This window comes from Triticum urartu, chromosome 6 (assembly GCF_003073215.2).
Source record: "Triticum urartu cultivar G1812 chromosome 6, Tu2.1, whole genome shotgun sequence".
Lineage (NCBI taxonomy): Eukaryota > Viridiplantae > Streptophyta > Magnoliopsida > Poales > Poaceae > Triticum > Triticum urartu.
Genome location: NC_053027.1, coordinates 87,869,105 through 87,884,456, shown reverse-complemented (window position 1 = coordinate 87,884,456; position 15,352 = coordinate 87,869,105). Strand labels below are relative to the sequence as shown.

General features: G+C 46.8%; 1 protein-coding gene across 4 annotated transcripts; it reads right to left on the bottom strand.

The window, feature by feature from the left end:
* Positions 1–5,304: 5,304 nt before the first annotated feature.
* LOC125514719 (pathogenesis-related homeodomain protein) lies at positions 5,305–13,905 on the bottom strand. Of its 4 annotated transcripts, none has more exons than XM_048680064.1 (11): positions 13,617–13,905; positions 12,212–12,675; positions 11,385–11,550; positions 11,185–11,302; positions 10,243–10,358; positions 9,783–10,133; positions 9,083–9,316; positions 7,791–7,880; positions 7,374–7,424; positions 6,230–6,478; positions 5,305–6,096 (listed from the first exon to the last, which is right to left on the bottom strand). In XM_048680064.1, exons 2-11 carry the CDS (start codon positions 12,640–12,642, stop codon positions 5,611–5,613), a joined length of 2,292 nt encoding a protein of 763 aa, XP_048536021.1. In that variant the 5' UTR covers positions 12,643–12,675; positions 13,617–13,905; the 3' UTR covers positions 5,305–5,610. The 4 variants fall into 4 exon arrangements, with proteins under 4 accessions (XP_048536021.1, XP_048536022.1, XP_048536023.1 ...); XM_048680065.1 differs by having other exon boundaries at positions 9,807–10,133; XM_048680066.1 differs by having other exon boundaries at positions 9,083–9,283; positions 13,617–13,904.
* Between the last annotated feature and the right edge of the window lie 1,447 nt (positions 13,906–15,352).

Sequence of the window (15,352 nt, the reverse complement as noted above, 5' to 3'; positions counted from 1 at the left end):
CACCGGAAGGGTCCCGGGGGTCCACCGGGTGGGGCCACCTGCCCCGGGGGGGCACATGGGCTGTAGGGGGTGTGCCTTGGCCTATATGGGCCAAGGGCACCAGCCCCAAGAGGCCCATGCGCCAAGAGAGAAAAAAAGGGGAGAGTCCTAAAAGGGGAAGGCACCTCCGAGGTGCCTTGGGGAGGATGGACTCCTCCCCCCCCTTGGCCGCACCCTTCCTTGGAGGAAGGGGCAAGGGCTGCGCCTCCCCCTCTCCCTTGGCCCTATATATAGTGGGGAAAAGGAGGAGCAAACCAATCTAAGGCCTGGCGCCTCCCTCTCCCTCCCGTGACACATCTTCCTCCTCCCGCAGCGCTTAGCGAAGCCCTGTTGGAATCCCGCTACTTCCACCACGCCGTCGTGCTGCTGGATCTCCATCAACCTCTCCCTCCTCCTTGCTGGATCAAGGCATGGGAGAAGTCTCCGTTCCGTACGTGTGTTGAACGCGGAGGTGCCGTCCGTTCGGCGCTAGGATCATCGGTGATTTGAATCACGACGAGTACGACTCCATCAACCCCGTTCTCTTGAACGCTTCCGCGCGCGATCTACAAGGGTATGTAGATCCAATCCTCCCTCGTTGCTAGATGACTCCATAGATTGATCTTGGTGACACGTAGGAAAATTTTGAATTTATGCTACGTTCCCCAACAGGGCCACGGCGCCCCGCACCCGTAGCAGCCTCGTTCGCCGTTGCCTCCAGCACCGGCTGGCGCGGGCGGGTATGGTGCCTTCCCTCCTCGGCCTTCCATGCCTGTCCCGCCGCCTCCACCACAGCAGCCCAACCAGGGCGATCGCCGCGGCCGTGGTGGCCGCCGTGGTCGTGGCAACCGCAACAATAACGGCGGCGGACAGCAGCGCACCGGTGGGCAGCAGCAACAGTTTCCTTCGCCGCCCTGGGGTACTGGCCACAACCCCTGGACTGGGGTTGTGCATGCTTACACGATGCCAGTTCCTCGTGCTCCACTCCCGGGTCTTCTCGGGCCTCGGCCGGCGACGCACCAGGCTTTCTACGCGGCTCCTCAGCCCGGCGCTGCTACCCAACCGCCTCCCCCCTACCCTGCATCGTTCGGCTATGGTGCGCCGAACCCTAGTGGGGGGTGACGGGGTTCACTGGCTACCCACCGTCGGTCCCGCCGGTCTCCTACGACCCGGCCCTGCTCTCAGCGCTGTAGTACACGCCTCCGCCCGGCTCCTATACCGGCGGCGGTGACTGGTTCATGGACACCGGTGCATCATCTCATATGGCAGCCTACCCGGGTAACCTCTCCTCCGCGTCTCCTGTTCATACTTCTTCCCATGTCATCATCGGTAACGGCGCTGGTCTCCCCATTACTCATGTTGGCTCTACTCCCTTTCCTTCCCAGTCTCGGCCATTGTCTCTTAATAATGTGCTTGTATCTCCTCACCTTATTCAGAATTTAGTCTCTGTTCGTAATCTTTCTCGTGATAACTCTGTAACTGTCGAATTTGACGAGGTTGGGTTTTCTGTTAAGGACGCCCGTACCCGGATGGTTCTTCACCGATGTGACAGTCCCGGCGACATGTACCCAGTCCAGCCTTCATCGTCTTCGCATGCTGGACCTCTTGCTCTCTCCGCCGGCGTTGATCTTTGGCACGCCCGTCTCGGCCATCCTAGCTCCACCGCACTTCGTAACATAGTCAAGGATTTTTCTTTTTCATGTAATAAAGCGGATGCTCATTCTTGTCAAGCATGCCGCATGGGCAAACATGTTAGACTCCCGTTTAGTTCCTCTTCGACAGTTGCATCTTTTCCTTTTGAATTAATTCATAGCGATGTATGGACGTCACCTATCACAAGTAATTCTGGTTTTCTCTATTATCTTGTTATTCTCGATGACTATTCTCACTTTGTGTGGACCTTTCCGCTTCATAGGAAATCCGACGTTCCCGCCACTCTCCTAGCCTTTTATTCCTACGTGTCTACACAATTTGGTCGTCCCATACTTGCTCTTCAAACCGACAACGGAAAGGAATTTGACAACCTCACCATCCGTACACTTCTCTCCAACCACGGCACTATCTTCCGGTTAGAACGAGTCCTTCGTACTCTTAATGATTGTGTCCGCACTCTTCTGTTCCATGCCTACCAACAAAATGGCCGGGCAGAACGAGTCCTTCGTACTCTTAATGATTGTGTCCGCACTCTTCTGTTCCATGCCTACATGCCACCCCGGTTTTGGCCGGATGCCCTTGCCACCGCCACACTTCTTGTTAACCTTCGTCCTTGTCGTGTCCGTTGGAATTATACACCTCACCATCTTCTCTTCGGTTCTCCTCCCTCTTACGATGGTCTTCGCATCTTCGGATGCCTCTGTTTCCCTAGTATAGCCGCCACCACTCCTCACAAACTTGCTCCTCGCTCCTTGCCTTGTGTCTTTCTTGGTTACCCGGCTAACACTAAAGGCTACCGATGTTATGATCCGGTGTCTCATCGTGTCATCACCTCTCGGCATGTTTACTTCGACGAACATTGTTTTCCTTTTGCACAGGAACAGTTGATGGCGCCACCTGCAGGAGATGATCCCGCCTTGCCTGGCACCTCTCGTCGCCGTGTTGCACTGGGCCCTGCACCGCCGGCCTCGCCAGCTCCCTTGCCTGGCGCGCTGGGCACGCCGGTCTCCTCGCCGGCCTCGCTGGATTCGTCGGCCACGCCGGCCTCTTCGCTGGGCTCCCCGGCCTCTTTGTCAGGCTCGCCGGGCATGCCGGCTTCTTCACCGACCACGCCGGGCTCACCAGCTGCTTCGCCGGCCTCACCGGCTGCTTCGCCGGGATCGCCGGCCTCCTCTTCATCGACACCCTCACCGAGGCAGATGCCCAGCGTGCCATCTTCTGGCGTCGCGCCTGGGTCGCCCTCGGCTCCTGCAGCCCCGGCCGCTGTCCTACAGCCCGCCGGCCCTACCACCCGTGCCCGCATGGGGGTTCATCGGCCGAGTTTTCGTTACTCCGCCGACGAGTATGCCTGTCCAGCCTCCACGATGGCTCCGTCGCCTCTTCCGACCTCCGCTCGTATGGCTCTTCGTGATCCACTTTGGTACGCAGCGATGAAGGAGGAATTTGAGGCATTGCAGCGCAACGCAACTTGGCAGCTTGTTCCTCGTCCCCGGCACGCCAACATCATTACCGGGAAGTGGGTGTTTAAGCACAAGTTTCACCCCGACGGCACACTCGATCGCTACAAAGCTCGTTGGGTGGTCCGAGGCTTCCGACAGCGTGCTGGCATTGATTTCACAGATACATTCGCCCCGGTTGTCAAGCCCGGGACGATTCGCACTGTCCTTCAGCTTGCAGTATCTCGCGCCTGGCCGGTGCACCAGATGGACGTCTCCAACGCATTCCTCCATGGTCATCTCGAGGAGCAGGTGTATTGTCAGCAGCCGACGGGATTCGTCGACGCCACTCATCCGGAGCATGTTTGCCTGCTTTCCCGTTCCCTATATGGGCTCAAGCAGGCTCCCCGCGCTTGGTACCAGCGCATCGCAGCGTTCCTCTGTCAGCTCGGCTTCCGCTCCACACGCTCCGATGCTTCGCTGTTCATATACCAACACGATGATGCTACCGCCTACCTGCTGCTCTATGCCGACGATATCATCATGACAGCTTGCTCTAGTGCTCTTCTTCGACAGCTTACCGATCGTCTTCGTGCTGAGTTTTCCATTAAGGACTTGGGTCCTCTGCACTACTTCCTCGGCATCGAGGTTGCTCGCCGTGCGGATGGCTTCTTTCTTCATCAGCGGAAGTATGCTCATGAGCTTCTTGATCGCGCTGGGATGCTTAATTGCAAACCCGCGTCTACACCTGTCGACACGAAGGCCAAGCTCTCTGCCATCGACGGCTCCCCTGCTCCAAATGCCTCATTTTATCGGTCTATTGTGGGCGCTCTTCAGTATCTCACGCCGACCCGACCGGAGCTTCAGTATGCTGTACAGCAGGTCTGCTTACACATGTATGCTCCTCGTGATGCTCACTGGACCGCGGTCAAATGGGTTCTCCGTTACATCCGCGGCACCATGGATCTCGGCTTGACGCTTCATGCCTCGACTGCTATGGACATCACCGCCTACTCTGATGCTGACTGGGCCGGCTGCCCCGATACGCGACGTTCCACCTCGGGGTATTGTGTTTATCTTGGACCATCCTTGATCTCTTGATCGTCTAAACGACAGCCCACTGTTTCTCGCTCCAGCGCTAAGGTAGAGTATCGAGCGGTGGCTAACGTTGTTGCAGAGTGCTCCTGGCTTCGCCAACTTCTTCATGAGGTCTCTTGTCCTGTCGACAAGGCCACGATTGTCTACTGCGACAACGTCTCTGCGGTTTACCTCTCCGCCAACCCGGTTCATCATCGTCGCACCAAACACATTGAGCTGGATATTCACTTCGTTCGGGAACAGGTAGCTCTTGGTCATGTTCGAGTTCTTCACATCCCTACTTCCCAACAGTTTGCGGACATCATGACCAAGGGGTTGCCCACGGCCCCTTTTGAGGAGTTTCGTTCCAGCCTTTGCGTCGGCCGTAGCGACGCTTCGACTGCGGGGGGGTGTTGAGATGTATATTGCATGTGTGTTTCTTGTACAACAAGTCTACCTTCTTCCTTGTATAGTTGAGGTCTAGACTCCCTTTGTACCTATATATATACGTGCATACACACCCGATGAATATATCGTGAGTTACACCTATTTTCTACAAAGAGGACAATCATAGTGGATGGATGGGGTCAGAGGAAGGCCCTCTCAATCTTCGCGAAGGCACAAATGGTGCTCACAGGATGAACTAAAGCGGTGAGCTTCCCCGCAGCCTTATCCACGAGATATTGGAGATCGATCTTCCTGAGGCGGTGGATTGACAGAGAGCGATGGCGCCTTGGTCATTGCGTGATTGTGGCCAAAATTTGTTCAAGGGCCGGCGCCGTTTGCAGCGACACTATCAGCAGCAAGGACTCTTCCTGACGGGGGGTCAGAGTGCAGTGAGACTGCAGCATACGTCCGATGGCTGGGAGCTTGGTCAGCTGGAACTGTCTTGAGTTCACCCTTTCCCGATCAAATTGCTAATGTCCTAGTTACTTCCCATGAACAAAAAATGGCACTAAAAAAAGGACGTGAACCCTCAAGCACTATCAAGAAACCCAGCGCTACAAGTTGCGCTTGGCTGCTGTTTGAGCTGCACGAAAGAGCTCAGTAGCAATAACGGTAACTGAATCTACAGATTTTTCACTTGCAGGTAAAACTGAGTTTTCTAAAAAAATTGAAATGGAAAAAAAAGAGAATTGAGGTTACCAAAAGTTTGCACATCGACATGGTTCTAATCCAAAACATTTTGAACCCCAAACGGTATATAACTCCAACCCATTAAGACCAGTAACAACTGCCCTTGTATACTAGTAACACCGACGACGCACTTTAATGTGACACACAGTAACGACCACTGTTGAGGCCCCTTGTCCGCTAGAACCCTAGACTGGAGCCACTACTTTTCTTTTCTTCTCCTTCTCTACACTATTTCTTCTATATGTTTTAATAACTCCTATCGACAACGCGCAAATGGAGTATCAGAATTTCAGATGCTAGGCTGTGATTTGTCCTTCAGCTCGGCAGTCGGCACGAGAACCACTAGTTGGTTCTGCAAGTCATGCTCCGCGGTTCCAGCGCCGCCTGGTGCTGCTGCTGATGATAGCATGTCCCCCTTGAGTCTCTGCAGCCTATGCTCGAGCCCGCACACGTTCTGGATCACATCCAAGAAAGGCTGGTCGCTGGAAGGCCGCCTCACGTCCTCGTGAGAAGCGGCTCTCTCCTCGGTATAGATGTCACGGTTTGCTAGCATCACGTCCAGGAAAGGATCGTCCGAGAAGGCCACCGGATCCTCCCGAGAAACAGCTCTGTCGTTGGTGTTGATGGTGGGATATGATAGGATCGCATCGAAGAAAGGGTCATCCGAGAAGGCCACTGGATCCTCCCGAGAAGCAGCTCTATGCTCGGTGTTGATGATGCGATCAGCTACATGGCTAGGATTCAAGCCAGGCTTGGTTGTAGGTGATGTGCTCTCCTGCAAACACGTTAGGAGTACACTCAGTTGAACAAATCTAATCAGAGTAGATTATTCCAGGTGGAGGTCATTATTAGTTCATATTAGATCTGCAAATTACCCAAGATAAACAATCAAACTTTTGTCTTTGTACCTTGACTTCGGCAGGCGCGGGCGGACACAAGGGAGCTCCTTTATCGTGTACCCGCCTCCTCACAGTTCTACTAGTTGATTCGGGCTTCCTCTCAGGACTCCCTTGTGGATGTGTAGGTACACTGATGATTTCAGGCATGGGAAGAAGATATGAATTGTCCACTGAATCAATCTTGCCTGAACTTCCAGATTTCCCTGCACTCTGTTTCGATCTTTTGCTGGGACCAGCAACACGACTATTTCCTTCAGCCTGCAGACAGCACTAGTGTTATGCAAACTGTGTGTTGAAAATTTTTGACCACAACGTATACCTAAAGAAAAAAACTGAAACTGGTGTAGTTTATTCTTAAAGTTCTACACATGGAATGGAATTGAAACATATGCTGTGACGAAGGAGCGCAGTACTTGAAGATAGTTCAGTCTATACCATATGTACTTCTGTAGCTAAATCCATCGAAAGTGATAATTTGTCATTTGTGCAGTTATAGAAACCAAAGATTCAAGTATGGAATGAAACCTTCAAAAAGTTCACTTTTTAACCCTAACACCCTTGGAAATTCACTTTTCCACCTTGAACTCTAAAACCGTTTGAATTGTAACCTCAAACTACTGAAATAGTCCACTTCTCGACTTTGGCTGGTTTCACAAGGAGTTGGGATGACATGGATGTCACTGTCATGTTGCTGCCATGAACAATAAAATACACCCAGAAAACAATCTAAAAAAACTATCATCTCAATAGAAAATTTTCACAGAAAAAATTGGCTGAAACAAAGAAAAAGAATGGTATCTGATGGCGTGGCAGCAACATGGCATTGAGGTCGTCAGTCAAAGTCAAAATTACTTGAGAGGGAAGAGTGGACTGTTTGGTTGCATTTCAGACAGTTATACAGTCCAAGGTTGGAAAAAAGAACCTTCCCAACCCTGAACTTTTGCCATAGTTCAGGGTAGAAAATTGAAAAATAAAATCTCTGTTTAGTACTTTCCATTTAGGTGACAGCTGAATGTTTGCAATATAGCAAACGGAAATAAGAAAAGTAAGCAATATCCAGAATTGAACACGGGAGACCACGTGAGAATGCAAACACATGCTAAAGACTCAACAAAAATACGAGTATGAATAGTTATGAGATAGAAATGCATGCCTTCCGATCTCTGAGAGCAGCACACCTTGTATTTTTGAACCACTTGTCAATCTGTAAATGGATCAGACATTGGTTAGTGACTCTTTTTTCAGGTTACACTTCTCTACTTCAAATATGCTACGTTTATGATATTTTATAAGAGACGAAAGAGTACCAACTATACTATGAATCTGACCTTACTGATATGAGTAGTGATTATAATATACTATATTTATTTTTTAAAGAAGATGTGATGTATGGCCCAGTCAGTGTCAAAGGGTGATTGACTAGCAGAATGAGAATATGAGATACACATGTCAATAAGCATGTGTAGGTGATTGACTAGCAGAATGAGATACGCATGTCAATAAGCATGTGCCAGTAAGCTGTAATCAGTGATACACAGCTGTGAAATTTATTCAATCCAACATTACTCACCTTTTCAAAAGAAATACCCAATTCTGTTGAGAGATTCTCTTTCACCTCCCGGGATGGAAGCTCACTTTCAGCAAAAGATTTGCGCAGTACCTAGTTTAGCAACATGAAGAGGATATTAGAATGTGGTAAGCAAGACTGAACCTGATGTGAAGAACACATATCCACAGTTACAAGCACAATAAACCCAAAGAGGAATCTCGTTATAGCCATCAGTAAGAGTGCAGATTATATGAAAATGCGTGTGTGCACACGTTGTCGGTAGAGGCACCCCAAAGTTTTCGAGATTTATGATTTTTCTTCCGATGGATTTAGTTCATGCTATACATGATGTAGTTCATGCTATACATGTGGACATGGAAAACATCAACCAAAAATTGAGACCATCTATGGCCAGCAGAACAAAATATACTTTAAACTGCAAGACTGTTAACTCGACTAATTTTTGTGTAGGCTAGAGTTGGTCAAAGTTTTGAATGAAAAGCTTTACATGCTATAGCATGAACTGCATTCTAATTTCTTTACAATTTCGGCGGCCTCTGCCAATGTTAAAAAATCAGTATAAAAATTTGTTCTTCGGATTTTTTTTCTGACTATTAATTATTAATTAAATTAAGAATAAAAAAATTGATAAAAATACCAGTTTTTGGGCAGACCAGTAAAAACCCTCACACGGGCATGCAGACTACACCAAAAAGTTTAATAACAACCACTTGGGCGCATCTGATCAGGACACCATCAGTGATCATATAGGCAAGCATCCAACCCCCCTTCTGTGGAGGGACGAAAGGGAGCGCAGCACAAGAGGTGGGCTCGAGGGAGGTGCACGAGATTGCGGAGGTGACTGGTAACAGATTAGATCCCACTTTGTGCCCTTGTGCGACACGAGCTCACATTGGGATGCGCTCGAGGCAGCAGAACCACCTCCCTCAAGCCCACCTCCTGAAGATGAGGCTGCACTCCATCCCGTCCCTCCACAGCAAGGGCAATGGATAGGAACTTGGGCGCACGCATGTGGGCAATTAGACAGTGTGCTATCTGTGTGTCGCCATGTGGAGGGAGAAGTTTCGCCTATACGACGGCCAATGATGTCTTGATCAGAATGTGGTGGTTGTTGTTGTCTGTCGTTTCTCCTTTTGGGAGTAGTCCACACCATGCACGGGTTCTTTTTACCGTTTTGCCCCAAATTTGAGGTGCTCGTATCTTAATTAAAAGGCAGAGCTCCAGCCATTCATCACGCGGAGGGGGGGGGGGGGGGGGGGGGGGGGGGGGTAATTATTACTATCACTGTTTACCTGAACTGCCTCAGGTGGAATTCTGAAGAGTTTTCTCCTCTGCGGTTGGGCTTTCTCATTCGATTTTACATCTAAGGAACCCTCGGCAGACTTAACTCCAACACCAGCTGAATCCACTCTTCTTTTCTTTCTCCTATTATTAGTACCCCAATCTTCATCTTCACTCTGCTTTTCATTCTCAGTCAGCTTTCCAAACATTTCCTGTGAAGGGTGAAAAGCAGTTAAAGCCCCAACCTGTTGAACCAACGTAATGCTTATGAGTAACTTACTCAAGGTGCAACTAACACACAACACATAGCTAATTCAAAAGAGAAAACTTTGTTTTTGCCACTCTAGTTTTTGCCCACTTTGCTTATGCCACTCTAGAATTTGACATCTCACTTTTGCCACTCTTAGCTTTTGACAATACATCACAAATGCCATTCAGTGGCAAAAACGATAATTTTTCATTTCACTTTTGCCACTCTTAGGTTTTGCAATGTAGCACAATTGCCACTCTGAAAATTTTGCTTTTGCCACTGAATGGCAAAATTGATATATTGTCAACATCTAAGAGTGACAAAAGTAAAATGTTAAATTTTAGAGTGGCATAAGTAAAGTGGGCAAAAGCTAGAGTGGCAAAAACAAAGTTTTCCCTCAATTCAAAATGCAGTTCCTTGAATTGCAAGTATAAGAAAATATTCTGCTTAGCAAAATACACCTCATTAAGTCTTTTATAATCAACCTCTCTCTTTGGCCTTTGGTAGGTAAGCATCTCGGCAACATCATCATCATCAGAATCAATTCCTAAATTTGAATTGGTGTGGTAGAATCCTTCCGCATCAGTGAAATCTGCTGATATAAAGCCTGGAATATCATCGTTTGGAGAATAAAGCGGACTTCCTGAGCAATTGGACTGATCAGATATACTTTCTTCACCACTATCCAGGCTGCTGCTTGTGAAGTCATTTTCTTCAGGGTCATAGTCCTCATCACCTGAATACTCAGATAACCAATCCTCTCCTAGTCCATCCTCAGAGTCCATCTGTTTAGTTGCTTCCTTAAAAATGTCCTATAGAAAGCTAATGTTAACATTGTCTGAATAGGATAACATCCTTCAATGTAAAAACGATAAAAGAAGTGGATGCATAAAAAATGAGGGGGGGGGGGGGGGGGCTTACTTTAGAGGGACACATCACTGTAAGGCTTGTTCCCAAATGTGCATTCACAGCTTCTAAAATTTTCATCTTGCACAAACAGAATTTACAAAGCCATCCAGGACCACCAGTAGGAAGACCTGAGAGATTGCACAATACAGAGACAGGTACATTATAAACCATAAACTAATTAGGACTACAACATCTACAAAGCCATATTAACAAATATAAAAATCCATCTCAATACAGAGTAAGCAACCACAGGAGGCAACAAGAATGTATATATAATTGTCAGAATGGAAGGTACAGCATGAGTGTGTGTTATTGCAAACTAGATTAACCTGGTAAGTATTACCTGATTTCATCCTTTGATTTCATTTGTGAGTAATATTAGGATTATTATTCTTAAACAATTTCCGCATGCAAAAAAATTGGACAGCTTTTGCGTATTGCATGACTCCACAGTTCATTTGTTTTCCAGCATTTGAGCTCACCTTCCAGAGTTATTTGATGTTACCCAATGGTTACATCAGTCCAATGGATACAACACACAAGGAAAGGATTGAATGGATAAAACTATGAACACCAACATGACATGAAAATTGTTAATAATGTAGGCAACGATGATATGCTAGGGAGTAAGAAACTAGGAGAGATTTTTTTTTAAATAAAACAACCACAACTAAATCTGGAAACTTATTTAATAAAGATGAAATTGAGATCATTTAGTACTGGAAAACATAGTTTCGTAATTTGCATCCGTGCAGAACTACAGATATCTTTTAATTCCATTTGCTACTGTATTTGCACAAGAAACACAGACAAAATCAGAAACAGAAGAAGTGTTGTTTAGGTGATCAAGATGAAATTGCAAAGCTTTACACCAATCAAGGATGCAAATAAGCATGTTACAAAAACATGTGCAACCTAGTAGTTTGAAAACAAAACCGAGAAAAATTTACCCACTTTTGTCTAGAGGAGGTTCTAAACATTTCTCATGGTATGCCATTTTGCAGGCCCCTTCACAGAAGATAAATTTATTGTTGGGAACTGATTCAGGAGACTTGCATCTTGAACATATGGTCTAGCAAAGAGAATATTGATAATCCATCAGTTACATAATCATGTGGAAGTAGGGAGTATGACTGATTTGATGATATACATACATTATCAGGGTTAACAGACTCATCTGGAGGCATCACGGAATCTTCCATGCTCCCACTAGAACTATACAAATCAAGTTGATGGATAATATCACGGATAGCAATTTTGCATTTAATGATCTGTTTCTTAGCACGCTGTAGCTCCTTCTCTGGCTTTAATTTCTCTCGGCTGTTTAGAAAAGCACACCTTCAATTAATATAACTAGCACTCTTATTTTACTGTAAGAAACTTCAAAGCAGAAGAGCGAAAAGAGTAAGGGGGGTCATATGCAGCATGAGTAAAGTGTGCAACATAGATTAATGAACAATAATATGAACTGTTTGCATGATTCTATCATGACAATTGAAAGGCAAATCAGACTTAGCTTACACTACTTAGTGACGAAAGCTACTCGACTATACTTCTATTATCTCAAGAAATGGACATGGACATCATGTTGTCCAACTAATCAAGTCCAATGGGTACTTCCCACAAATAATTACTTTAATAGATCAGTCATCAATGGCCACTACCAATGAACTTAGGACGGATTGTGATCCTCCTATATAAGAAACAAACAGCAAGTGGTTAAAACTACATGAGTTTTCATATGATTTAAAAGCGTAAAATAGTTACAAACCTCGTATATATATTCATGCGCATAATTATTCTAAACAAACTGGAGTAGCCTAAAACTGTGTCATACTTTACATTTGTTCATGCTAGAATTGAAGATATTTACAGGTACCCTTTTTCTTTTTTATTGCATGTAAAATTATATGGATTTAAGATTTTCCTTTACCAGCAATAGACAGTAGAGAGAGAGAGAGAGAGAGAGAGAGGTGCAAACCTGTGCCCATTCCAGCCATCTCCAGAGTATGCATCTATTAAATTCTGCTCCGATTTTATTTTGACCAGCAAATATCTCGCCCTTCTTTCCATGCGAGTTGCCTCATCACAATCAGTATTGTGCCTTCTCCGTTTCCGGTTCCTCCTCCTGACTGGTCCTGTTGCAGTTTTTCCAGTAGCAGCATTTGAAGCCTGCCGCTTGCTCAGAGGACTACGATAATACTTGTTCTTTATATATTTTGCCAGATTAACATTCCTGACTGTTCTTACTGTTCTCTTGGGAGGAGAACAATGATCTGGCTTATAACTGCTGGAGGTATTGTGGCCAGTTGACCTTTTTGCTGAAGAAACCAACTCAGAAGAGGACTGTTTCCTCCGTTCTGATGATCTTCTAGGAATGGAGCATGCCGATTTCTTGTCTGAATTATTCATTGTCAGAACTGGAGTATCACATCCAACCGAGTCCTTTACCATAAAAGAATATGTTAATTGGAAAGACGAATGGGACATCATGATGAGTATTTGCTGAAACTATTTAACATATTTGGTAGTAACAAGAAGGAAATGCTCCGTCCATACAGTGTTAAGAATAAATAGACATTTTTCCCCTTTCACACTGTCTGTGTGCAACATGCTCAGTTATTAGTCATACACCTATTACTAAGACATATATTTAGTACACTTGGCGCAAGCTAGCTAAAAAAAGGAAGCAGACAGCAGTTCAGGGCTATGGACTGGCATCAGAATGCCAAGGTGCATAACACAATTAATCGCAATATATGCACCCATGCCAGGCCCAGTGCAACACGACAAGCCAGAGATGCCAAGCCGAGACCACGAGCATATCGTGAAAAGGTGTTCAGCAGTCCCAGGCTCGGTGACGATGTATACAACGGTCAAACGATGGTGCTGCAGGGCAGCCAGCGGAATAAACGGCATTTTAACAGTGCTATAGCTTTGCCAATGATCTTACAGTGAGGCAATAGTGTCCTGACAATTAAGAAGGATGCCATCCTCACACAAGGGATCAATTGGGGACACTGAGAAGTTAACCCCCACCAGAGCATCACATTCCACAACAAACGTTACTCCAAATGGAACTTGCTGCCTAGTAGTAGCAGCTCTACGGAATCTATAGATGCATACAGGGTTCAACTAGCCTTCCGCCCTATACCCATGCGAGACAAACGATTTGCGCGTCGGCATCGCTTTCAGCCTCCGCCACAGTTTTAATCTAGACTCCGACATAGTTCACCATTTTTGGGTTCCGTCGACTCGACACGAGTGACGGCCTGCCGGTCGTCAGCGCGTCGTCTCACCAAGGTTTCAGCACCTTCGGCCTTGCTCGTAGCGAAGGGAAGACTAAGAAGACGACTAGCAATGCGAGGAGGTCAGGGTTTCCTTACAGAGAACTGAGGTCCCGGCGGATCTCCGCTCCAAGCAAGCCCAGCAGAGGAGGAGGAGATCCGAATTCCTCCAATTGGAAGCCCGCGGGCGTGCCCCGGTGGGAGGGCTGCGCGCGGGCGGCGGCGGCGGCCGGCGGGGCGAAGCGGGCCGGAATCTGGGGAGGCAAATCTGGGGGAGACGGTGAAGAGGAAGGAGAGAAGGTTTATGGGAAGAACACGGCACGAGTGTAAACGGGGATTAGAATTGGGATTTAGTAAAGCGCAATTCCAAATGCAAGGTGGCTACCGAGGTTAGCCAGGCACATCTCCAGATGGGCGAGGGCATTAAATTTGTTTTATTACCCCCATAAAATTGCAGATGGGCCCCGTATACACCACCACAGATGCACATACTCGCGGAGTTGACGGAGCCGTGTTTGTAATTTTTACACAATTCTAAAAAACGCAGAAAAGGAAAAAAAACACGAGAATTAGATAGGAATGTGCGCATAAAATAGAGAATCAGAAAATATAGGAATGCGCAGCCGTTGGTTCCCTCTCCCTCTGCCGACCGCTCCGGCGGCAGGAGGGAGGGGGAACCTCGGATCGTGCGTCGAGTGGGTTCTCAGTAGGATTAGGATTGAATGAGATGTTGTCGAGGCCGTTGCGGGCGGCTTCGCGTCTGAATAATTTTTCTTGCTTCGTTCACGGTGAGGCGAGGCTCTTGCCTTCGTCTAGGAGCTAGACACGTGGGGATCCCCGGATCTCGTCGAGGTCGCGGGCTATGATGTTTGGAAGTTGGCCGGCACTGGACGGTTTGGTCCTGAGATTGGTGGTGGTTGTGCAGAGACCGAGATTCTTCTTCCTCCTCATCGGTATAATTTTTTATGCTACTCTTCATCTTTATTGGTGTTGCTGCTAGAGAGATATCTTTGTTCTGTCCGGGTGATCGGTCCGGCCGCGGCGCCACAACCGGATCCTAGTTCTCTTCCATCTTAAAGAGGCACATAGATTGGTACTCAAAGTCACGGATGGCGAAGGCTGGTGTAGGCGTGTTGGATGCACAGTGTGTCCTTGTCTTTTCGGCATCAAGGCGAAAAAAGGGGAAGCAATGTGGCGGCGATTATGTCGTGGTTGAAGATAATGGCCTACTTGGGTCTGAATGCATATTCTTGTATTGCATGGGTTTTCTCGCAAGGTTCAGGAATGATAACACAAAGCTCCGACGATCTTTGTGGTTTACTGGTTATTTTAGGGTGCTCTTTGTTTTTTTGGTTATTTGTGTGTGCATTAGGGTATATTTGTATTTCATTATTTGAATGCAAGCATACTTTCTAACAAAAGGAGTTTTGTACTCGTGTTTGGTTCACATGCATAGAAAATTACAGAAATCCTAATAAATACAGTCAAATCAAAGTCAAACCACATGAAAAGGTATAATTAGCATGTTATTATGCCACTGAGAATCTTAGTGTCATGTGTAGGAATTTGAAAAGGAGTTCCAAATAGATTGTAAATTTCCTGCATTTTTTTGTTAAAACGGGCACTAAAAGAAAATTATCTTTGTGATTTCCTTTACTACATTCCTTTGAACCGAAGGTTTGAATGGTTTCACTATAGGAGATTTTTCTATTCCTATGTTTTTTTCCTCTACTTTTTCTTTGAACAAAAAGAGGCCTTGATCTTGATGGTAGAAATTCGGGAAAAAATATCTTGGTGGGTAACAACTTGGCCTCAAGAAAACAAAGCATCACTCT